Source organism: Sinohyriopsis cumingii, chromosome 1 (assembly GCF_028554795.1).
Source record: "Sinohyriopsis cumingii isolate HCF-2022 chromosome 1, ASM2855479v2, whole genome shotgun sequence".
In the NCBI taxonomy this organism is placed as follows: Eukaryota; Metazoa; Mollusca; class Bivalvia; order Unionida; family Unionidae; genus Sinohyriopsis; species Sinohyriopsis cumingii.
Genome location: NC_142961.1, coordinates 18,037,725 through 18,065,582, shown reverse-complemented (window position 1 = coordinate 18,065,582; position 27,858 = coordinate 18,037,725). Strand labels below are relative to the sequence as shown.

The 27,858-nt window shown below is 36.5% G+C and overlaps 1 protein-coding gene across 3 annotated transcripts in view; it reads right to left on the bottom strand.

Annotated features, from left to right (window-relative positions):
- The window catches only part of LOC149806506 (oxysterol-binding protein-related protein 9-like), a 99,579-nt gene that overhangs the window by 34,392 nt on the left and 37,329 nt on the right, over window positions 1–27,858 (bottom strand). For 2 of the 3 annotated variants that reach the window (XM_089954016.1, XM_089954022.1), the window contains 3 exons: window positions 26,734–26,833; window positions 12,220–12,327; window positions 5,222–5,363 (listed from right to left, as the gene is read on the bottom strand). In XM_089954016.1, coding sequence (XP_089810142.1) covers window positions 5,222–5,363; window positions 12,220–12,327; window positions 26,734–26,833 — 350 coding nt within the window. The remainder of the gene's footprint in view (window positions 1–5,221; window positions 5,364–12,219; window positions 12,328–26,733; window positions 26,834–27,858) is intronic. The other variant, XM_089954027.1, reaches the window with a different exon arrangement.

The window sequence follows — 27,858 nt, the reverse complement described above, 5'->3', positions numbered from 1 at the left end:
TTGACCCGCCATCGTCTGCCTGCTCCAGTGGGTGTCTGGAGCTCAGTGTGTTGTTCAGCATGACAAGCAGACGGTAATTCCACACCAGACAAAAGAAACAAGAAACCAATAAAGAAGACTCCAGCTCTTCGATTTGCAAGCTGGAATGTGCGCACCATGTGTACAGGCATCTCCGATGACCTCAGAGAAGTGGACGACACCAGAAAGACGGCCATCATCGATAGAGAACTCACCAGACTAAATATCAGCATAGCTGCCCTCCAGGAAACCAGGCTCGCCTCTAGTGGCTCCCTCAGAGAGGAAAACTACACCTTCTTCTGGAAGGGTCGAGAACCTGAGGAGCCCCGTCAGCACGGAGTGGGCTTTGCCATCAAAAACAATCTCCTGGCCTCGGTTGAACCTCCCACAGGGGGCACTGAGCGTCTCTTGTCCATCCGCCTCACCACTACTTCAGGTCCTGTCAACATCATCAGTGTCTACGCCCCAACCCTCACGTCATCAGAAGACATGAAGGATCAGTTCTATGGGCAGCTGGACGAACAGATCAAAGGATGCCCCAAAAATGAACCACTATTCCTCCTCGGCGACTTTAATGCCAGAGTAGGTGCAGACCAGGAGTCCTGGCCTACCTGCCTCGGATATCATGGCACTGGAAAGACCAACGAAAATGGCCAGAGACTGCTGGAGCTATGCACCTACCATGGCCTGTGCATCACAAACACCTTCTTCAAGTGTAAGCCACAACACAAAGTGTCATGGAAACACCCCAGATCTCATCACTGGCACCAACTCGACTTGGTCATCACCAGGCGCTCTGCCCTTAACAGTGTCCTCTCCACCAGAACCTACCACAGTGCAGACTGTGACTCCGACCATGCCCTTGTGAGCAGCAGAGTGCGACTACAGCCACACGCGCTACACCGCTCAAAACCAAAAGGACATCCTCGCATAAACACTGCACAGATGTCAGTCCCTGCCAAGGTGGAGGAGTATGTGTCTGCCCTGAACAAGGCTCTCCAGGACCTGCCTGAGTATGACGCTACAGCCAAGTGGAACGCCATGAAGGGTGCCATCTACAGTACAGCTATGTCAAAGTTTGGCAAGAAGGAACGACCCAGCCAGGACTGGTTCAATGCACACCTATCAAGGATGGAACCACAAATCGAGGAGAAACGAAAAGCCTTCATAGCTTACAAAAAATGCCCTAATGAACGGACGCTTGCTGCTCTCAGAAGTGCCCGAAGTAACACCCAACGCATTGCTAGACAGTGTGCGAACGAGTACTGGCAACAACTGTGTGAAGGAATCCAGCGCAGTGCCGAGTCCGGACACATCCAAGGCATGTACAGTGGCATCAAAAAGGCTCTAGGCCCTACAGTGAAAGGGGTCGCTCCCCTGAAATCCCTGACGGGAGAGAAGATCACAGACCGTGGGCAACAGATGGCCAGATGGGTGGAGCACTACTCAGAGCTATACTCCCGAGAAACGTCAGTCACTGATGCAGCCCTCAGCAGCATAAAGAATCTGCCCACCATGGAAGAGCTCGACAAAGTGCCAACCTTAGAGGAGCTCAGCAAAGCAATCGACTGCCTTCCAAACGACAAAGCACCAGGTAGTGACAGCATCCCGCCCGAAGCTATCAAACGTGGAAAACCAGCATTGATTAAACCACTGCACGACGTACTTTGCCGCTGCTGGGAGGAAGGAGTAGTCCCCCAAGACATGCATGATGCCACAATTGTGACCCTTTACAAAAACAAGGGCGACCGCAGTGACTGTAATAATTACAGAGGGATCTCGCTCTTGAGTATTGTTGGTAAAGTGTATGCCCGCATCATACTCAACAGGCTGCAGTTGCTGGCAGACCGTGTGTACCCGGAATCACAGTGCGGCTTCAGAGCAGGCAGGTCGACGACAGACATGATCTTCTCCCTACGACAACTCCAAGAGAAGAGCAGAGAGCAAGGTCAACCACTCTACATGATGTTCATCGACCTCACCAAGGCCTTTGACTTGGTCAGCAGGAAGGGCCTTTTTGAACTTCTGAGTAAGATCGGTTGCCCCCCAAAACTCCTCAGCATGATAATCTCTTTCCATGCAGATATGAAGGGAACAGTCCTGTATGATGGATCATCCTCAACTTCCTTCCCAATTAACAGTGGTGTGAAGCAGGGCTGTGTGCTGGCACCAACACTTTTTGGGATCTTCTTCTCCCTGCTCCTGTCCTACGCCTTCGACACGTCCACGGATGGCATATATCTACACACCAGGTCTGATGGGAGGCTGTTCAACCTGGCACGACTGCGCTCAAAGACCAAAGTGAGAGCTGTGCTCATCAGGGAGATGCTTTTTGCAGATGACGCAGCTCTTGTGGCCCACACCGAGGAAGCCCTCCAGAGACTGGGAGACTGTTTTGCTGTTGCCTGCACGCAGTTTGGTCTCACAATCAGCTTGGAAAAAACAAATGTCAGCGTGCAAGATACCACCATTGCCCCTTCAATCAAAATCAGCGGTGTCACCCTGGAAACAGTCAACAACTTTACCTACCTAGGGTCAACCATCAGCAACTCTCTCTCGATTGATATGGAGCTGGACAGAAGGCTTGGAAAGGCAAACACCATCATGGCTCGATTAACAAAGAGGGTTTGGGAAAACAACGCGCTGACAGAGCACACCAAGGTCCGAGTCTACCAGGCCTGCGTTCTCAGCACCCTTCTATATGGAAGTGAGACGTGGAGTACCTACATGAGGCAAGAACGCCGGCTCAACTCCTTCCATATACGGTGCCTAAAACGCATCCTGAAAATCAGCTGGCAAGACCGTGTTCCACACAGCGAGATCCTGCAGCGTGCAAGTACCCCCAGCATGTACTCCCTGCTAATTAAATGCCGCCTTCGATGGCTGGGTCACGTCCGACGCATGGAGGATGGAAGGCTGCCAAAGGACATCTTATATGGACAGCTGGCCACTGGCATGAGAAGAGTCGGACGCCCCTCACTCCGTTTCAAAGATGTGTGCAAGAGGGACATGAAGGCATGCAACATTTCACCCGATGGCTGGGAAGAGCTGGCTGAGGACCGAGGCACCTGGAGACTGATGGTAAACAATGGCATATCAGTCGCTGATGCGAGGAGAGGCCAGTTGGCAGCAGAGAAACGTAAGAGAAAGAAGAACGCAACAACAACCACAGTAACGCAGACTTCCCAGTATGTCTGCACCAACTGCAGTAGGGACTGTCACTCACGTATAGGCCTGCACAGCCACAGCAGACGTTGCCAACAGAGACAGACAACACCCCAAGGGCGCTATTCGCATGGTCTTTCGAGACCGAGTCGCCAATGATGATGAGGGTAATCTCTGAATACTTACTTTCACCATAACATTGTTTTTGATGGTGACATGGAACATTGTTTCTCAGCAATACAAAAATGTATAATTACTGCATTTCTAGACTTGGAACATTTTACAAAATAAAGTAATTTTTGGCAAATGTTTCCTGAATTACAAATCTTCTGCTGTCAGTCACACACTTCCAGTCAATATGTTTATTGTTGGTTAAATTTTTTGAACAGCACTTTAAATGCTATGTCATGCAAATGGGAGCTAAATGCCCTTTAAAAAGGACACACTGAGGCAGCTGACATGGGGTGGCCTTGAACCTACAACCCTTGGATTACAGGACTGTTACTCTACCAACGGAGCTAATGACTGGACTGGTCAAATGTGTATAATGCTACACATTAATAATGGCACCATTTGGAACACAACATGACAATCATTTAAAGAATCACTGTCACTGAAATATTGATTGTACTGAGCAGGTATTGATGGTATTATCATCCAAGCCTACATTCAAATAATAATTTAGTTTTTAAAGAATTGTTTAAATAAAAAACTGTGAATGCCACTCCAATTGTTTAATCACTAATATTTTTCCAACATGCACATACTGCACCCTCATGGAAATTTTAGGTGTATGAAGTCAAACTTTGGTGTATTTTGCATATGAACCAGTGCATTTGTAATACTGACAAGCTTACATAGGACTTTAATACTGACAAGCTTACATAGGATTTTAATACTGACTATCTTTCAATTGACTTGAATACTGATAAGCCTACAATGGATTTAATACTGATAAGCTTACACTGGACTTTAATACTGATAAGCTTAGACTGGATTTTAATACTGATAAGCTTACACTGGATTTTAATACTGATAAGCTTACACTGGATTTTAATACTGATAAGCTTACACTGGATTTTAATACTGATAAGCTTACATTAGACTTGAATACTGATAAGCTTACACTGGACTTTAATACAAATAAGCTTACACTGGACTTTAATACTGATAAGCTTAGACTGGATTTTAATACTGATAAGCTTACACTGGACTTTAATACTGATAAGCTTAGACTGGATTTTAATACTGATAAGCTTACACTGGACTTTAATACTGATAAGCTTACACTGGATTTTAATACTGATAAGCTTAGACTGGATTTTAATACTGATAAGCTTACACTGGATTTTAATACTGATAAGCTTATATTAGACTTGAATACTGATAAGCTTACACTGGACTTTAATACAAATAAGCTTACACTGGACTTTAATACTGATAAGCTTACACTGGATTTTAATACTGATCAGTTTACACTGGACTTAAACTGTACTTTAATACTGATAAGCTTACACTGGATTTTAATACTGATAAGTTTACATTGGACTTTAATACTGATAAGCTTACATTAGACTTTAATACTGACAAGCTTACATAGGATTTTAATACTGACTATCTTTCAATTGACTTGAATACTGATAAGCCTACAATGGATTTAATACTGATAAGCTTACACTGGACTTTAATACTGATAAGCTTAGACTGGATTTTAATACTGATAAGCTTACATTAGACTTGAATACTGATAAGTTTACACTGGACTTTAATACAAATAAGCTTACACTGGACTTTAATACTGATAAGCTTACACTGGATTTTAATACTGATCAGTTTACACTGGACTTAAACTGTACTTTAATACTGATAAGCTTACACTGGATTTTAATACTGATAAGTTTACATTGGACTTTAATACTGATAAGCTTACATTAGACTTTAATACTGATAAGCTTACATTAGACTTTAATACTGATAAGCTTATACTGGACTTTAATAATGATAAACCTACTCTGGACTTTAATACTGATAAGCTTACATTGGACTCTGTGCTGGGGATTTATATTCATCCTCTTCTGCATCAAAGAAGTATTCATCTTCACTGCTGGAATAGGACATGGCAGGAACTGTTGCAGACTCCGTGTGTGTCTCAAAATAATCTTGAACCTCTGTGTTTTCAGCTGTGAGTGGGACATGTAAATGTGTGAAATAGGTCAAGATTATATAAAGTAAAACAAAGCAAACAAAAACACAAGCTGCAAGACAGTTCAAGCCTAAAGCACAGTGGATGGAAATAATACAGTACCACAGAAATGAGTGAATGGAATAAATATAGTACTGTAGTTTATTTTTCAGATCTGTTACCTGATCATAATACATGTACATTGCAAATCATTCTCCACCTCATAAATCCAGCCCTCCTGGTAGAGTACAACCTCAACCTCACAAATCCAGTCTTCCTGGTGTGGAGTACAACCTCACAAATCCAGCCTTCCTGGTGTGCCTCAAGGATCAAAACTTGGGACACTTTATTTTTAATTCTGTTAATGATATTGCGACTGATATTGAGTCAAGTAAAAGCCTGTTAGCAAATGATTACTGTTGAGAACCCAACCCTGGTTCGTGGTGTTCTAAATGAAGAGCTACATAAATCAATTTGTGTGCCCATCAATGATTTGTATATTTTAATCCAAATACAACCAAATCAATGACCACATCCAGAAATTCTAAATATCACCCATTACATTTAATGAATGATACAATTAAGCATGTCAGTTTTCAAAAACACTTAGGATTAACTCTTGCTGAATCCCTATCTTGGCTTCCACACAACAAGAAATAATGAAAAAAGCATAGAAAAGGATAGATATATTACAAAGTCTCAAATTCAAATTTCACAAAACAAGACTAGAGAATTTTTATTTAACCTTTATAAACCGTCTTTTAGAGTACAATCTTACTATCTGGTATAACTGTAGTCAGTATAAAAAAAGAAGAAACAGAAATAAAATACAAGCTGAAGCAGGAAGATTCTTTAATTGGATATAAAAAATCTATGTCATATGTTTATAAAATAATTTTAGAGACTTTAAATAAAACATAAAAAAATTGATTTATTACATTTTATTTAATACACATTGTATGACTTTTAAATACCTCTGGGCCTTGGTTTCAGCAAGTGTCCAGCAATTAAATAATATATAACTTTGGTAGCTCTAACTTTTAAATGTCTTTTGCATTCACTAACTTGTATCAGCATTAATTCTTACCAAAGTATATTACTATATGGAATCATCTTCTGTTGGAAAATAGGTACAATCCTTCATTGTATTTCCTTAAGTTATACTTAAACAGCAATACATTAAAGTCCCAGCATATTACTATCAAGATGATAGAATAGCATAAATATAAATTCAAGGTCTTGTCAAACTATGTTTAACTCAGGACTCTTCCATTTAAACATATACAGCACTTGGGAAAACATTTAGTTTTTAAAAAAAATAATCCTCTGATTGCTCAAATAGTTCAGTATGACACAACGGTGACGATACCACACTGAAATAGCCTAAAAGGGTACCAAACATGTTGAACTGAACAGCCCTCATTTTTCATCAAATAACAATATTACATGCACTGAACCAGCAACTGCAAAATGTTTTAATATACACTGTACCAAATATAGTTACCAAGAAATGTATAATCAAGTATGGGTGTGCTGTCAAAAATATAGACATACCGTTGTTGAAAACGGACAATCCACTGCAATTACTGGTTTGAACGAAATGTTCAGTATGGGCCAAAAATTCATAAAGCAGCTGTAAGATCTGTCATCTTTTTAATGCCTTCACACTTTCCTGTCTATGAATCAATCACACATACATCATCTTAAATGAAGTTAAAATTCAATTACCTCCTCACCCTCTGCCATCAGGTTTTCATATCTTAATATGTAGCCACATGATTCTCCTATCAATACTTGTTATGAAGCCACATGATTCTCCTATCAATACTTGTTATGTAGCCACATGATTTTCCTATCAATACTTGTTATGTAGCCACATGATTTTCCTATTAATACTTGTTATGTAGCCACATGATTCTCCTATCAATACTTGTTACGTAGCCACATGATTTTCCTATCAATACTTGTTAATTACTATATGAAACTACTGCAATATCGTATGCATAAATTCACTGAACATTTTATTAGCCTGCATATAAGTTTGCATTTATCTGTTAACTGTCTTAATTCCTCACATCAGTTAGATCAGTGAAGTCAACATTATTTTTAATGAAAGAGCTGGAAATATGCTTCAGATTCTTGCTTAATCCAATGTGCCTCTTACTTAGACATCTGACTGTTTTCACAAGCATGTGCCTTTGTTCTGCTCTTTTACTGAAGGTGCCAAGTACGATGCACAGGATTAAGTGTAATAATTGTAAGTGTGCCAAGCACAATGTACAGAATTAAGTATAGTGACCATAAGGGTGCCAAGTACAATGCACAGGATTAAGTGTAGTGATTGTAAGTGTGCCAAGTACAATACACATTATTAAGTGTAGTGATTGTAAGGGTACCAAGTACAATACACAGCATTAAGTGTAGTGATTGTAAGGGTGCCAAGTACAATACACAGGATTAAGTGTAGTAACTGTAACGGTGCCAAGTACAATGCACAGGATTAAGGGTTTTTGAGCATGAAATGGATAATCATCCCATCTGCATCTATTGTACAGGGTAAAACTTTGAACAGACACAAGATGTGTGTATACTGTAGTCATAGGGTAGATGGGCAACCATTACTGTCAAGTAGGGCAAGAAAAGATCAGAGACTTGTATAACATTACCTCTGCAGTCAATGTTCTCCTTGCCTACAATGCAGAAAGTTCACTGATTAACAAGAAAACTGACCAGCACAAGACTCCAACAGACTGAATCAAACTTGTTTCCCTTGATATAAGCGTTTGGACAAGTACTGACAGCATGTGAATGCCCAATGGACTGGAATCTTACCAGCAATGGCTATGGCAATCTTTCCTGGGATTGTCAATACTAAACCTTTTCCCTAAGATGTCACTTGGCCCTGGACAACAAATTGTTCAACTCAAACATGTACTTGAATGCTAATCTGCCCTATACCAATTTGATTCCAGCAGAATGCAGCTCTATCAGACAACTTTGTGTTTAGGAACCACATATGATGACAAAGACTGTGAATGGCACCAGACAGAAGAAAAACAAGTGTGAGTTCTGCCATGGACACAGAGTTATCCTAGTGATTATGCCCCTGATCATCATTACGGGACCCATGACTCCTCTAGAGAATGACGAGAGACAGGTCCATCTCCAATTCCAAGCCTACCTTGGTCCATTTTGACTATGGTAATGGACCAGTCCCAGATGTCCAGTATCAGATTAGGACAATGAAGGATGTTTGAGTGAACAGCTGTGATAACCATATCCCAACAAGGATGGTCCCCCAGTCTTGCTCACCTTCCCACTCTGGCTGCTTCTCAGGAACATCCATCTCATCAAACATCTCATGCAACTCAGTAACAGTTGAATAGAAGCAAGTATAGTGGACTTAAGAAAGTTTTACCATTGGGCTCAGCTCTGCCATGATCGACGAGTGATGTACACTATGAAAACCTGGAGACAAGTCTCAAAATTAATACACTGCCAGTCTATGTTCAAGGTCCCACACAATCTGTTTCAAATCTCAGTTGCCACACTGCTCAGTAAAGATTCTATCATTCCACTCTTCAGTTTGCAAAATTCATTCTTACAAATGACATCTGATTCCATCTGATGATGCCTACATAAGACACAGATTTCTGTTCACTGGAATTTTCTGATTTCTGCCTCCCAAGTTCTGTCCACATCCTCCTTCTAAGCTGCACTGATCTCTTACAATTGCCACATCCCTTTATCTATAAGCCAAGAAAGACCAGCCAACACTGGCAACTTCCATCATTATTTAACACTCATCAATTTTCACCATTAACTTTCCTTTTCACCCTCAAGTTCCAGCTGTCAAGACAGACATTGTCACGGAATGGTGTAAATGTTGTTAATTAAATACATGTACTAGGGTTTCGTTTCTTTTCTCTGTACAACGATACCCGAGGGTGATTATATTAGGGTCTATTGTATTTCGAAATCGTGAGTACGATTCGTCCTATGCCACACGTGCAAGGTGCCTTCGATAAGGAATAACGAAAATTCTAAAGGTATAAATACGTTACTACATGTAAAGGACCTTTACAATACTAATGGTTTTGTCAGCAAGCGGCCTGCTAAAAGGATTCGCACAACTCCAGCTGCAGGGGTAGGTAATTTTGGGGTTTTAAGTGATAACTAGTGTATTACCATATTTACCTTTGCATGTTTGTTATAGTTTTCTTTACATACCATAATGCGTGCATTTTTTATTCTTGTTGCGACGTAGTGCAGGATTTATATTGGTAATGTAAAGCTACATTTTTTTAAAAAAAAGAATTGTTTACTATTGTCTTATCGAGCAGGGTTAGGTTTACTATTGAACCTCTGTTTTGTAATTGCCATAATAATATAATCTTTATAACTTACCATGTATAACGTCCTTACGTTATGTCTGTATCAAGTGTAGTACTTTGTATCGGGTATATTTTCAGCTGTTTTTGATGGTAGGAATATCCGGGGTGTCCGGTGTTGTCAGAGTGTAGAAACATCCGTGTGTCCGGAGCGTTTAAGGTGCCGAGCGTCTAATGTCTAGCGTCCAGAATGTCAAGAGTGACTAAGGTGACCCAGCTGTAGAGCCGTCAAAGGACCAGGGGGTCTGGAGGGTCTAATATTTCAAGTGTCCGGAGGGTCTAATATTTCAAGTGATCATAGTATTCCGAGGGTCCGGAGTCTATATTAGTTGTGAAATTGATTCAGAAGAGCTGTGGAGCGGATATGGTGCACGGGTGACGGAATGCAACTCCACACATGTATTTTTAGCTGTATGCTAATTTTGGGTTAGTAAGACCCAGTGTATTATTCAGGACTGGAAGGATAGATTGTATATCCGTTCTTGTTTAGTGACATAATTTCACTACCTGAGCGAATACATTTTTTACTATGTGTAAAGACTTACATCGTTTATTATTTGAGTGAATTATATTCATCTTTCCATTATTGAATCATTTGTGAAATCATTTATCCTGTGTTTTAGGGTTACTGAACTAATTTATTTGTACATTTTTTCCATCTTTGAAACTGTGCGTTTTTTTATGTTAAATAGATCCAATATTTGGATTATAAATACGCACACATCTTCATAATCCACTACTCATATAAATCGCCATATTAAACCATATATCTGTGTCGTCAAAACGTGTTCTGTTGTTAATCCGAAATATCCCACCCGGTTATCTTGTTACAGACATTACAGGCCTGGGACTGTCAAACCTTGCTCTGCATCTGGACAAGAGGCCCTACCTTGATATGCAAAAACTGCATTGAAATAATGCAGCAATAAGATTCATATTCAACTTGGCAGCTATTTTTCAACAATCTGAACACAGCCTGTTTTGTTGAGAGCTCTGCTGCCATTCATGCTTAGGGATCAATTGTATGGATCATGTACTAATAGAGCAGCTCAATGCTTAGTCCCAAAGCCAAAGTTGTGTCTGTTAATCTTCAGCTTGGAGAAGGAAATGCTTTTCTCTTCATACCACAAGCCATCATAAGCCTTCCTCAGTTCTCTACAAGAGGCAAATCACGCATTTTCTTAGCCCTACAATGTTTCAGGTGTTCCCTTTTTAACAGACATGTCAAAACACCTGTTCAAGTGACATTCAACAGCAAAGAATCAGCACTCTCCTTAAGAAATGGGTAGTTAGTTTGTTCACACTGTAAACGCACAAGTATATACTCAAACCTTTTCCTGGGTCCCAAAGTGAATGTCTTGCTTTGTCAACTCATGAATCTAACTCTCTTATCCACATCAGAAACCATGTTCAGAATGGTGATACTGTGGTTCTCAACACTGTTCAAGTGGATATTTCTAGCATGTATGCATTTATAGAGTTTAGCACCACAATAGCACAATCCTGGCTGAACAAGTTTACGTACACCCATTTTATACCTATACTGTGTCTTTTACTTTTGTTGCATGACTGTAAATTGCATACAAGCTATAAAAAGGTAATTAAAGGTTTTAGCATCAATCTTAATAATACATCTATGACAAGTATGGGGTAACATCTCATTAGATGATTGAGTCAGGTGGGTTCATTGGTTTTGCTTCTGTCTCTTACTTAGTATAAGATGATGACAGAACCTTACCTTCCCCCAAAAAGACACAAAAGAAAAATTAAAAATCAAAACTACAAGAGTAATATCCTTCTAAGCCCAAGTTTAAAATTAAAAATGTCCAGTACATTCTCACTAGAACATCATTACAGGACACATTCTTGGGCAAAAAGGTTGCTTCCAAATGTTATTTTAACAATGCTTAAGATAATACAGGGTCTCTATTAAATAATCAGGAAGACCAGTGTGGAAAATCCAGGCTTTCCTATTTCATTAAATATCAAACCCTAAGAAAACTAAAGAGCAAAACCTTAAAACGCATGCATGAGTTTGCATTTCACCTAGTCTATAATCCTGCACCCACAGGGGAGGCATGTGTGGATATTACACAAAATACAGAAATCATCATATTTTATGCTAAAAAACATGTGTTGAATTTATGGATAAGTACTGAAAAGAACATTCAATGGGATATCTTATAACTGTAACGATATATACAGTTAAACCTTGAAAACTAAAACAATCAACCACTCATTATGTATTTGGTATCACCTGAATAAATTTCACAGTCCCACTATAAGCCATTGCTTACTTGCAAATTATGAATGCTCAAACCACCAAATAATCTTAAAAAGGAGGGACCATATTGCTTTAGGTTTTCAAAGTCCTACTGTACCTACTACAACAGCAGGATAAAGAATACCACAAATAAATAAAAGTGAATCTAAAACAGAAAAAATAAAAAGAGGTTCCAATACCAAAAGCAAGATCCACATTAGTCCCTGATTGATCAGCTTTACGAGGTCCATTAACCCGAACATCCCCATCACCAGCCTCCATGATATAATCAACATGCTGCAACTCTTCTATAATTAAAGAACACAAATATTTGAACAGTTTGTCTTTTTTTCTATTTCTGTCTGCTCTTAATTTACATTTGTGTCTAAAGTATATACAACAATATGTGGGCTGAGTCAGGGCTAAATTATGTCTGTGTTGCTGTAAAGTATATAAAACAAGTTGTGGACTGAGTCATGGCTAAATGTGTCTATGTTGATGTAAAGTACCAATATATACAATAAGACATGGACTGAGTGATGGCTAAAATGTGTGTTGATGTCAAGTATATACAACAAGACATGGACTGAGTAATGGCTAAAATGTGTGTTGATGTAAAGTATATACAATAAGACATGGACTGAGTGATGGCTAAACTGTGTGTTGATGTCAAGTATATACAACAAGACATGGACTGAGTAATGGCTAAAATGTGTGTTGATGTAAAGTATATACAATAAGACATGGACTGAGTAATGGCTAAAATGTGTGTTGATGTAAAGTAAAGTACCAGTATATACAACAAGACATGGACTGAGTGATGGCTAAACTGTGTGTTGATGTCAAGTATATACAACAAGACATGGACTGAGTGATGGCTAAACTGTGTGTTGATGTCAAGTATATACAACAAGACATGGACTGAGTAATGGCTAAAATGTGTGTTGATGTAAAGTATATACAATAAGACATGGACTGAGTAATGGCTAAAATGTGTGTTGATGTAAAGTAAAGTACCAGTATATACAACAAGACATGGATTGAGTAATGGCTAAACTGTGTGTTGATGTCAAGTATATACAACAAGACATGGACTGAGTAATGGCTAAACTGTGTGTTGATGTCAAGTATATACAACAAGACATGGACTGAGTAATGGCTAAAATGTGTGTAATGTGTGTTGATGTAAAGTACCAGTATATACAACAAGACATGGACTGAGTAATGGCTAAAATGTGTGTTGATGTAAAGTATATACAACAAGACATGGACTGAGTGATTACTAAAATGTGTGTTGATGTAAAGTATCTACAACAAGACATGGACTGAGTAATGGCTAAAATGTGTGTAATGTGTGTTGATGTAAAGTACCAGTATATACAACAAGACATGGACTGAGTGATAGCTAAAATGTGTGTTGATGTAAAGTATATACAACAAGACATGGACTGAGTAATGGCTAAAATGTGTGTTGATGTAAAGTATATACAACAAGACATGGATTGAGTAATGGCTAAAATGTGTGTAATGTGTGTTGATGTAAAGTACCAGTATATACAACAAGACATGGACTGAGTGATTACTAAAATGTGTGTTGATGTAAAGTAAATACAACAAGACATGGACTGAGTGATTACTAAAATGTGTGTTGATGTAAAGTACCAGTATATACAACAAGACATGGACTGAGTGATAGCTAAAATGTGTGTTGATGTAAAGTATATACAACAAGACATGGACTGAGTAATGGCTAAAATGTGTGTAATGTGTGTTGATGTAAAGTACCAGTATATACAACAAGACATGGCCTGAGTAATGGCTAAAATGTGTGCTGATGTAAAGTATATACAACAAGACATGGACTGAGTGATTACTAAAATGTGTGTTGATGTAAAGTACCAGTATATACAACAAGACATGGACTGAGTGATAGCTAAAATGTGTTGATGTAAAGTATATACAACAAGACATGGACTGAGTAATGGCTAAAATGTGTGTTGATGTAAAGTACCAGTATATACAACAAGACATGGACTGAGTAATGGCTAAAATGTGTGTTGATGTAAAGTATATACAACAAGACATGGACTGAGTAATGGCTAAAATGTGTGTTGATGTAAAGTATATACAACAAGACATGGACTGAGTAATGGCTAAAATGTGTGTTGATGTAAAGTATATACAACAAGACATGGACTGAGTAATGGCTAAAATGTGTGTTGATGTAAAGTATATACAACAAGACATGGATTGAGTAATGGCTAAAATGTGTGTAATGTGTGTTGATGTAAAGTACCAGTATATACAACAAGACATGGACTGAGTAATGCCTAAAATGTGTGTTGATGTAAAGTATATACAACAAGACATGGACTGAGTAATGGCTAAAATGTGTGTTGATGTAAAGTATATACAATAAGACATGGACTGAGTGATAGCTAAAATGTGTGTTGATGTAAAGTATATAAAACAAGACATGGACTGAGTAATGGCTAAAATGTGTGTTGATGTAAAGTATATACAACAAGACATGGGCTGAGTAATGGCTAAAATGTGTGTTGATGTAAAGTATATACAACAAGACATAGACTGAGTAATGGCTAAAATGTGTGTTGATGTAAAGTATATACAACAAGACATGGACTGAGTAATGGCTAAAATGTGTGTTGATGTAAAGTATATACAACAAGACATGGATTGAGTAATGGCTAAAATGTGTGTTGATGTAAAGTATATACAACAAGACATGGACTGAGTAATGGCAAAAATGTGTGTTGATGTAAAGTACCAGTATATACAACAAGACATGGACTGAGTAATGGCTAAAATGTGTTAATGTAAAGTATATACAACAAGACATGGATTGAGTAATGGCTAAAATGTGTGTTGATGTAAAGTATATACAACAAGACATGGACTGAGTAATGGCTAAAATGTGTGTTGATGTAAAGTACCAGTATATACAACAAGACATGGACTGAGTGATTGCTAAAATGTGTGTTGATGTAAAGTATATACAACAAGACATGGACTGAGTAATGGCTAAAATGTGTGTTGATGTAAAGTATATACAACAAGACATGGACTGAGTAATGGCTAAAAGGTGTGTTGATGTAAAGTATATACAACAAGACATGGATTGAGTAATGGCTAAAATGTGTGTTGATGTAAAGTATATACAATAAGACATGGACTGAGTAATGGCAAAAATGTGTGTTGATGTAAAGTACCAGTATATACAACAAGACATGGACTGAGTAATGGCTAAAATGTGTTGATGTAAAGTATATACAACAAGACATGGACTGAGTGATAGCTAAACTGTGTGTTGATGTAAAGTATATAAAACAAGACATGGACTGAGTAATGGCTAAAATGTGTGTTGATGTAAAGTAAAGTACCAGTATATACAACAAGACATGGACTGAGTGATTGCTAAAATGTGTGTTGATGTAAAGTATATACAACAAGACATGGACTGAGTAATGGCTAAAATGTGTGTTGATGTAAAGGATATACAACAAGACATGGACTGAGTAATGGCTAAAATGTGTGTTGATGTAAAGTATATACAACAAGACATGGACTGAGTAATGGCTAAAATGTGTGTTGATGTAAAGTATATACAACAAGACATGGATTGAGTAATGGCTAAAATGTGTGTTGATGTAAAGTATATACAATAAGACATGGACTGAGTAATGGCAAAAATGTGTGTTGATGTAAAGTACCAGTATATACAACAAGACATGGGCTGAGTAATGGCTAAAATGTGTTGATGTAAAGTATATACAACAAGACATGGACTGAGTGATAGCTAAACTGTGTGTTGATGTAAAGTATATAAAACAAGACATGGACTGAGTAATGGCTAAAATGTGTGTTGATGTAAAGTAAAGTACCAGTATATACAACAAGACATGGACTGAGTGATTGCGAAAATGTGTGTTGATGTAAAGTATATACAACAAGACATGGACTGAGTAATGGCTAAAATGTGTGTTGATGTAAAGTATATACAACAAGACATGGACTGAGTAATGGCTAAAATGTGTGTTGATGTAAAGTATATACAACAAGACATGGATTGAGTAATGGCTAAAATGTGTGTTGATGTAAAGTATATACAATAAGACATGGACTGAGTAATGGCTAAAATGTGTGTTGATGTAAAGTAAAGTACCAGTATATACAACAAGACATGGACTGAGTAATGGCTAAACTGTGTGTTCATGTCAAGTATATACAACAAGACATCGACAGAGTAATGGCTAAACTGTGTGTTGATGTCAAGTATATACAACAAGACATGGACTGAGTAATGGCTAAAATGTGTGTAATGTGTGTTGATGTAAAGTACCAGTATATACAACATGACATGGACTGAGTAATGGCTAAAATGTGTGTTGATGTAAAGTATATACAACAAGACATGGACTGAGTGATTACTAAAATGTGTGTTGATGTAAAGTATATACAACAAGACATGGACTAAGTAATGGCTAAAATGTGTGTAATGTGTGTTGATGTAAAGTACCAGTATATACAACAAGACATGGACTGAGTGATAGCTAAAATGTGTGTTGATGTAAAGTATATACAACAAGACATGGACTGAGTAATGGCTAAAATGTGTGTTGATGTAAAGTATATACAACAAGACATGGATTGAGTAATGGCTAAAATGTGTGTAATGTGTGTTGATGTAAAGTACCAGTATATACAACAAGACATGGACTGAGTGATTACTAAAATGTGTGTTGATGTAAAGTATATACAACAAGACATGGACTGAGTGATTACTAAAATGTGTGTTGATGTAAAGTACCAGTATATACAACAAGACATGGACTGAGTGATAGCTAAAATGTGTGTTGATGTAAAGTATATACAACAAGACATGGACTGAGTAATGGCTAAAATGTGTGTTGATGTAAAGTACCAGTATATACAACAAGACATGGACTGAGTAATGGCTAAAATGTGTGTTGATGTAAAGTATATACAACAAGACATGGACTGAGTGATGGCTAAACTGTGTGTTGATGTCAAGTATATACAACAAGACATGGACTGAGTAATGGCTAAAATGTGTGTTGATGTAAAGTATATACAATAAGACATGGACTGAGTAATGGCTAAAATGTGTGTTGATGTAAAGTAAAGTACCAGTATATACAACAAGACATGGACTGAGCGATTGCTAAACTGTGTGTTGATGTAAAGTATATACAACAAGACATGGACTGAGTGATGGCTAAACTGTGTGTTGATGTCAAGTATATACAACAAGACATGGACTGAGTAATGGCTAAAATGTGTGTTGATGTAAAGTATATACAATAAGACATGGACTGAGTAATGGCTAAAATGTGTGTTGATGTAAAGTAAAGTACCAGTATATACAACAAGACATGGATTGAGTAATGGCTAAACTGTGTGTTGATGTCAAGTATATACAACAAGACATGGACTGAGTAATGGCTAAACTGTGTGTTGATGTCAAGTATATACAACAAGACATGGACTGAGTAATGGCTAAAATGTGTGTAATGTGTGTTGATGTAAAGTACCAGTATATACAACAAGACATGGACTGAGTAATGGCTAAAATGTGTGTTGATGTAAAGTATATACAACAAGACATGGACTGAGTGATTACTAAAATGTGTGTTGATGTAAAGTATATACAACAAGACATGGACTGAGTAATGGCTAAAATGTGTGTAATGTGTGTTGATGTAAAGTACCAGTATATACAACAAGACATGGACTGAGTGATAGCTAAAATGTGTGTTGATGTAAAGTATATACAACAAGACATGGATTGAGTAATGGCTAAAATGTGTGTAATGTGTGTTGATGTAAAGTACCAGTATATACAACAAGACATGGACGGAGTGATTACTAAAATGTGTGTTAATGTAAAGTATATACAACAAAACATGGATAGAGTGATTACTAAAATGTGTGTTGATGTAAAGTACCAGTATATACAACAAGACATGGACTGAGTGATAGCTAAAATGTGTGTTGATGTAAAGTATATACAACAAGACATGGACTGAGTAATGGCTAAAATGTGTGTTGATGTAAAGTACCAGTATATACAACAAGACATGGACTGAGTAATGGTTAAAATGTGTGTTGATGTACAGTATATACAACAAGACATGGACTGAGTAATGGCTAAAATGTGTGTTGATGTAAAGTATATACAACAAGACATGGACTGAGTGATGGCTAAACTGTGTGTTGATGTCAAGTATATACAACAAGACATGGACTGAGTAATGGCTAAAATGTGTGTTGATGTAAAGTATATACAATAAGACATGGACTGAGTAATGGCTAAAATGTGTGTTGATGTAAAGTAAAGTACCAGTATATACAACAAGACATGGATTGAGTAATGGCTAAACTGTGTGTTGATGTCAAGTATATACAACAAGACATGGACTGAGTAATGGCTAAACTGTGTGTTGATGTCAAGTATATACAACAAGACATGGACTGAGTAATGGCTAAAATGTGTGTAATGTGTGTTGATGTAAAGTACCAGTATATACAACAAGACATGGACTGAGTAATGGCTAAAATGTGTGTTGATGTAAAGTATATACAACAAGACATGGACTGAGTGATTACTAAAATGTGTGTTGATGTAAAGTATATACAACAAGACATGGACTGAGTAATGGCTAAAATGTGTGTAATGTGTGTTGATGTAAAGTACCAGTATATACAACAAGACATGGACTGAGTGATAGCTAAAATGTGTGTTGATGTAAAGTATATACAACAAGACATGGACTGAGTAATGGCTAAAATGTGTGTTGATGTAAAGTATATACAACAAGACATGGATTGAGTAATGGCTAAAATGTGTGTAATGTGTGTTGATGTAAAGTACCAGTATATACAACAAGACATGGACGGAGTGATTACTAAAATGTGTGTTAATGTAAAGTATATACAACAAAACATGGACAGAGTGATTACTAAAATGTGTGTTGATGTAAAGTACCAGTATATACAACAAGACATGGACTGAGTGATAGCTAAAATGTGTGTTGATGTAAAGTATATACAACAAGACATGGACTGAGTAATGGCTAAAATGTGTGTTGATGTAAAGTACCAGTATATACAACAAGACATGGACTGAGTAATGGTTAAAATGTGTGTTGATGTACAGTATATACAACAAGACATGGACTGAGTAATGGCTAAAATGTGTGTTGATGTAAAGTATATACAACAAGACATGGACTGAGTGATGGCTAAACTGTGTGTTGATGTCAAGTATATACAACAAGACATGGACTGAGTAATGGCTAAAATGTGTGTTGATGTAAAGTATATACAATAAGACATGGACTGAGTAATGGCTAAAATGTGTGTTGATGTAAAGTAAAGTACCAGTATATACAACAAGACATGGACTGAGTGATTGCTAAACTGTGTGTTGATGTAAAGTATATACAACATGACATGGACTGAGTGATGGCTAAACTGTGTGTTGATGTCAAGTATATACAACAAGACATGGACTGAGTAATGGCTAAAATGTGTGTTGATGTAAAGTATATACAATAAGACATGGACTGAGTAATGGCTAAAATGTGTGTTGATGTAAAGTAAAGTACCAGTATATACAACAAGACATGGACTGAGTGATGGCTAAACTGTGTGTTGATGTAAAGTATATACAACAAGACATGGACTGAGTGATGGCTAAACTGTGTGTTGATGTCAAGTATATACAACAAGACATGGACTGAGTAATGGCTAAAATGTGTGTTGATGTAAAGTATATACAATAAGACATGGACTGAGTAATGGCTAAAATGTGTGTTGATGTAAATTAAAGTACCAGTATATACAACAAGACATGGATTGAGTAATGGCTAAACTGTGTGTTGATGTCAAGTATATACAACAAGACATGGACTGAGTAATGGCTAAACTGTGTGTTGATGTCAAGTATATACAACAAGACATGGACTGAGTAATGGCTAAAATGTGTGTAATGTGTGTTGATGTAAAGTACCAGTATATACAACAAGACATGGACTGAGTAATGGCTAAAATGTGTGTTGATGTAAAGTATATACAACAAGACATGGACTGAGTGATTACTAAAATGTGTGTTGATGTAAAGTATGTACAACAAGACATGGACTGAGTAATGGCTAAAATGTGTGTAATGTGTGTTGATGTAAAGTACCAGTATATACAACAAGACATGGACTGAGTGATAGCTAAAATGTGTGTTGATGTAAAGTATATACAACAAGACATGGACTGAGTAATGGCTAAAATGTGTGTTGATGTAAAGTATATACAACAAGACATGGATTGAGTAATGGCTAAAATGTGTGTAATGTGTGTTGTTGTAAAGTACCAGTATATACAACAAGACATGGACTGAGTGATTACTAAAATGTGTGTTGATGTAAAGTATATACAACAAGACATGGACTGAGTGATTACTAAAATGTGTGTTGATGTAAAGTACCAGTATATACAACAAGACATGGACTGAGTGATAGCTAAAATGTGTGTTGATGTAAAGTATATACAACAAGACATGGACTGTTGTTGTTGTTGTTGTGGGGTTTAACGCCATTTTTCAGCACGATAGGCTATACATGGCGGCCAGTATTAATGGTGGAGGAAGAACCCGGAAAACCCCAGAAAGAACCACCGACCCACGAGAAGCTACTGGCAAGCTTTCTCACATGCCCACATTGGCGGAATCTTAGACTCGAACCGCCGCAGACAGAGGTGAGATGGCAGTGATCCGTAACGAAGAGCGCTTTAGACCACTCGGCCACTCGGGGCCCCCAGACATGGACTGAGTAATGGCTAAAATGTGTGTTGATGTAAAGTACCAGTATATACAACAAGACATGGACTGAGTAATGGCTAAAATGTGTGTTGATGTAAAGTATATACAACAAGACATGGACTGAGTAATGGCTAAAATGTGTGTTGATGTAAAGTATATACAACAAGACATGGACTGAGTGATGGCTAAACTGTGTGTTGATGTCAAGTATATACAACAAGACATGGACTGAGTAATGGCTAAAATGTGTGTTGATGTAAAGTATATACAATAAGACATGGACTGAGTAATGGCTAAAATGTGTGTTGATGTAAAGTATATACAACAAGACATGGACTGAGTAATGGCTAAAATGTGTGTTGATGTAAAGTATATACAACAAGACATGGATTGAGTAATGGCTAAAATGTGTGTAATGTGTGTTGATGTAAAGTACCAGTATATACAAGACATGGACTGAGTAATGGCTAAAATGTGTGTTGATGTAAAGTATATACAACAAGACATGGACTGAGTAATGGCTAAAATGTGTGTTGATGTAAAGTATATACAGTAAGACATGGACTGAGTGATAGCTAAAATGTGTGTTGATGTAAAGTATATAAAACAAGACATGGACTGAGTAATGGCTAAAATGTGTGTTGATGTAAAGTATATACAACAAGACATGGACTGAGTAATGGCTAAAATGTGTGTTGATGTAAAGTATATACAACAAGACATGGACTGAGTAATGGCTAAAATGTGTGTTGATGTAAAGTATATACAACAAGACATGGACTGAGTAATGGCTAAAATGTGTGTTGATGTAAAGTATATACAACAAGACATGGACTGAGTAATGGCTAAAATGTGTGTTGATGTAAAGTATATACAACAAGACATGGACTGAGTAATGGCTAAAATGTGTGTTGATGTAAAGTATATACAACAAGACATGGACTGAGTGATAGCTAAACTGTGTGTTGATGTAAAGTATATACAACAAGACATGGATTGAGTAATGGCTAAAATGTGTGTTGATGTAAAGTATATACAACAAGACATGGACTGAGTAATGGCTAAAATGTGTGTTGATGTAAAGTACCAGTATATACAACAAGACATGGACTGAGTGATTGCTAAAATGTGTGCTGATGTAAAGTATATACAACAAGACATGGACTGAGTAATGGCTAAAATGTGTGTTGATGTAAAGTATATACAACAAGACATGGACTGAGTAATGGCTAAAATGTGTGTTGATGTAAAGTATATACAACAAGACATGGATTGAGTAATGGCTAAAATGTGTGTTGATGTAAAGTATATACAATAAGACATGGACTGAGTAATGGCAAAAATGTGTGTTGATGTAAAGTACAAGTATATACAACAAGACATGGACTGAGTAATGGCTAAAATGTGTTGATGTAAAGTATATACAACAAGACATGGATTGAGTAATGGCTAAAATGTGTGTTGATGTAAAGTATATACAACAAGACATGGACTGAGTAATGGCTAAAATGTGTGTTGATGTAAAGTATATACAATAAGACATGGACTGAGTGATAGCTAAACTGTGTGTTGATGTAAAGTATATACAACAAGACTTGGACTGAGTGATGGCTAAACTTTGTGTTGATGTAAAGTATATACAAGACATGAACTGAGCGATGGCTAAACTGTGTGTCTATTGATAGCTACTGGCTATGATCTTGTTGGAACTACTTCTCTTAAAAATTTAATTTATGCCTCCATTATCCCTTATTAAAGTGTCTTTTACTTGCCTTTTTGCAAAAAACTTTTTTTAAAATCTATACAGGTCTGCACAAAGCATAACATAATTTAGGATTAGAATCTATCAGATGATGAAAGAGGGTAATAACAAAAAACAACAACATACAAATGAGTCTAAAGCTGTATTACTAAATGAATAAAGAAGAAAAGAAAACAACAATTCTTTAAGTACTTGTTATCTGATGATAGCAGACACACAATACCAACTCTTTTTTAACAGCAAATCTAATTATTCATCAAATGCACTTATTGACCTGTGTATCAGCTATAAAGTCAAAGTAGCCCATGATAAATTCAGTGGAAGAGTTTATTGTAATTCTCTTAAAATAGCAGTTGAAGATAACAATGCACAAATGGAAGAGTTTATAATAATTCTGCTACAACAGTAGTTGAAGAAAGGAATGCATAAGAGGAGAGATAAATGAAGGGTGGAAACTCCTTGACAGATGACAAGGTCTTTGATTGGTTTTAACATTAATGAGGCTTGTGAAAACTCCAGTTTAAAAAGAAAGACATACCAATGGGAAGTGCTGTCAGATTTGGCTAAAGAATTTCAAATCAGCAAACACTACAGTGACAAATTTATGCATGCAATAATCAAACCTGGGACCCAAGGTGGTATATGGAAGAAAGAAAACTGCAAGAGATGTACAGCTGAAACAGGAAAGACAATTCATCATTAGAAATGAGACATAAACTGCAGCAATTTGAAAGTGCAACCGTGAGTGAGGCCACCATAAAAAGAACTGAAAAATAATTTGAAGGATCAACTATGGTGCCAAAAGCTGTTACAAAAACCTTCGGTGGAGCATTTTACCCTGGACAATTTGACGAGACACTGCTTACTATCCTCCATATCGTAAATAAATAGGAAAGCAATAATAGTTAAACCATTTTAATATCAGTAATATTTCAGTAATAATGACAATAATAATAATACACTGTTACCCTGCTATAGCACGCTCCGCTATAATGCGAATTCAGATATAACGCGGTTGTGGCATGGCTCCCGAAATTTCATATACATGCATTTTTCTTGTGCACAAAAAAATCTTAAAAAGTACCAAAAAAAAACCGTAAAAAGTTGCTTATCATTTTGGGGAAGAGTATTATTTTTCTTCTTAAAAGAAGAAGAAAAAACACATAAAAAGTTTATTCTGGGATTGCGTAGGTCTTCGCCAATGTCGCAAACTTGGATTGTTTTTCCTTACTGGCTGCAAAACATAATATGGGGCTTTTTTTTATTTGCTGGCGACATTGTTGGCTGTTTAAACTTTTATCTACAACCATTGGTTTAGAGTGCAGAAATTCAGAGGCCCCATGAAAGGAGCCACAAACTGGATATAAAATGCACTGAAATTTATCTATTGTTACATAAACAAATTCTTTGTCCATACTGACAAACCATCTAAACAGTGCATTGTTATATCATAATCCACTTATCCTGACATATAACATTAGTTCTTTATGTTGTGAAATATCCGATTTTTTGTTGTTGACATTTCTGGTAATGGAGATCAACCGGACGAGGAATTGTCTCTAAATATTTCTTTCATCGGATTTTCGGCCGCTCGCTAGTAATTAATATATTTACAAAGACTGACATTTGTATGTGGATGGTAAGTAAAATTGCTCTTCGTTTCACTCAGAATTAAATTCTTCAGAATGCTCACGTTTTCTGTAATAATTCCTATCATCAGAACACCTGCGTCTCTATCATCTGTTTACCCTTTGTTAATTTTCTGACGCATGGGTGGAAGGCAGCATCACGATGCTACCACAAATGTAAAAAAAAAAAAAAAAAAAATAAAAAATTACATCTTACTTGTTGGTTTATTCATTAGGCATGGAGGGACAGTAACTAGATTAGTCTAAATGACGGCTAATTCCTTTTTAACAATGTACCCTGATAAAATAGTTTGTTGAAATTTCAAATGAAACATTACCTTTGAAGCACCAACATGCTCAGCAAATGGAAAAAATACCAGTCTCAATCATGCAATATAATTATTTGATGTTGCCGCCACAATAAGAAATGGGCATTAATTTGGTTCTCCAAAGCTGTCCTTCAGCGGTGACTTCAATAGCACATGCACCCTTCATCAAAGAAAGCCGACTACAATCTTTCAATAACAGCAAAGAACTTTTCTTCAAAGGAAGTCAGTACCAAACTTAAATAAAAGTGATGGAATCTGATGGATTTTTGCATTGTCCAACGTGACTGGAATATGTTAACTGTGCTGTGAAAGTTTCCTTTTTGTAGGGAAAAAGTTTGTTTACGAATGCTACCAACGGCGACTTAAAATGCAAACTAACTTTTACCGACTTGGAACGTACTTTAAAGTAAATATGCTTCGTCATTCGTTACGTGATTATGCTATGTTTTTCCACTGAATTCAGACCAATATGACCTGTGACAAAATTAATGATTATTTTAAAGATGTGTGTGCATATTTTTAATGGAATCATTTGTATTGTGGATTCAATGTATATGATGAGGTTTGCAGGTGAGAACACAGTGTTGATACTATTCATGCTATACATTAGACATTTATATATAAACAGGATTCATGTATTATGTACCAATTCGTTGTTCTCTAAATAAAGTAAACTATTATATTATGTCTTCTCTGTTTTCACTACAGGTGTATTTCTCATTTAATATGCATCAATTCAAGATGGTAACTGTGCCGACAAAGCATGTATTTTACCGCTTGCATTTATTACCTCCCCCACCCACAATTTTTTTGTTGTGGGGGGGCAGGTACATTTTCTTCAGCTAATGGACTTGGTTGCTTATAACACTGTTCGGTATATAACGTGATCAGGTTTTATGGCTCCCAACTACCGTGTTATAGCGGGGCCACACTGTATTAGTAATAGATTCATTCATATATATATATTATTTGTCCACATTACTCTTAAAATTCAGACAAAATTATACAATATATTTTTTATTTTAATCTGTACTGCTGTTATCGTGGATCGCAAATTAATTAACATTAGTGTATTCATTTTAATCATTGGACCCATTATTTTTTTGGAAATATTCTGTCAGCAATGTGTAAGCAAGGACATTCCATTTTATATGTAAGTTGAAATTTTTGTTTATTACACTATGTGCCTCTTATCATAATTAAGTTAGGCAAAGACTGATAATATAGAGTTGTTCCCCCATGGTATGGTAATCTGAGTCAGATGCTGTAAGTGATTTTATTAACATCTATGTGAATGGATTGATAGATATCTTTTTTATACAAAAAGATAGAGGAAAATCAGAGAAACTTTACAAATTGTAACAATGCAGCAATAACAGAATGGCCTTAATATCTACTGGTAGCAACATTAAGTACTGACATGATAATACAATGTAAATTAATATAAATTAAAATCACAGTCACATTCAGTGACTTCATCTTATGAGGTAAAATCACTTCAGTGGTTATATGAAATGAGGTAAAATCTCTTCAGTGGTTATATGAAATGAGGTAAAATCTCTTCAGTGGATATGTGAAATGAAACTTAAAAGAGATTAACAGTTTCTGCCATAATTTATTCTGCACTTTCCCTGGGAGTACTCTGTTGAAATGTTGGAAGTATAGAAACTTTAATGTATATCATTTTAAATTTTAATGCTTTGTAAGTTTATTTTAAAATCTACCTTTAACTATTGTTATAGATTATAGGTATTTTGGGAAAGCATGCAAGATTATCCATACTACTATCATCTAGAAGGATCTTACATATATACTCATTTCTATTAGTTAAAAATAGGAAAACTGTTCACTCCCCTTTTTCCAATCAGCACATCTTAAGCGATATCAACACTTTTCCCATTTCTGACCAAAATGCACATGAGATCTTAGTATTGTTTATGCTCTATTTCTCTGAACAGCACAAACATTAACACCATCTCTGTGGGTTGGTCTCAGTCAAGTCTTGTTTACATAATTTGTATCTGTGATGTGCCAAGTCTATTGGTTGATTACATTTGTGTTCCCATCATGGGCATTACTAATTGAATCGTTCTGGAAGGAAAATTTCCAAATAAAAATGAAAAACAGATTAATGCTACTACCTCTCTTGCTTGATGCAACACTGAAGTAGTCAAAATCTGCCTCCCGGGTGAGTATTGGCTCATGCATGGAACCATTCATTACAGGCTCCTTCAGACTTTCCTGCAAAATGTGCACAATAAAACAGTCAAGTCCCATTTATTCAAGTTTCTTTATCTAATATACTGGTCCATGTATAACATATACGCAATACTAGAATCCAGTCTCTAAAAATTTCATTAACTACATTGGTTTGTGTATAACATGTAAAATATGCTAGAGTCAAGTCTCATTTACTCAAGTTTTCATTTACTAATTTACTGGCTCATGCATAACACACACTTTATAAACAGATCTGCCAACAGTGTATATACCAGATTACATGTTGGATTGAATTTTGTTCTGAAATCTGCCTGGAAAATGAATTGCAATATATTTCTAGCTGTTTCAGCTGTGGGTCAAACACTGCACATCATGGCCTTCAAAGCAAGAATTGTTAAAATATTTTGAATGTGACTGAACAATAAATGTTAAATTTAGTTCTTTGGAACATTCATCATCAGCTACTAGCTTCATTAGTTCATAGCTCCAGCAGACTTTTGTCTGACCTTTTGTATGCCTGGCTTTAAATCATTACTGAGCAAATATTTTCTTCACCCTCCTATCAGGGACAAGTGTCTTTGAAAACAATCACTTGTCTTGCACAATTTATCACTTAAGATGGTTGCTTTTATTTAGTTCCTTTTTTAAAATATTCAATGCGCCTTTGAAATTACAGAACAAACTATGAATTAACATAAATGTTTTATTTATTTTTTCAGCTTATAATATTTAAAAACTAATTTTTTGAGGTAAATAATCTATAAAAGATCAAAATTTAACATCTGACCAAAAATGTAAACATGTAATTTTGAACACACACATCGGCCAGTAATTAAATTATTGTATTCTTAATGGTGTAGATGATTTGCTTATTGCTTCTATTAATTCAAAAAAAGTGTTCTCTATTTAACTTCATAACTAATTGAAGATGCTAAATTGAAATACTTTTTTCAATAAGGTTAAGCTAGTTTAAAGATTTCTTTATCGCCACATTATTTTCATCAGCTTAAATGAAATTTCTTATATAGTATTACTAGGTACCGCAG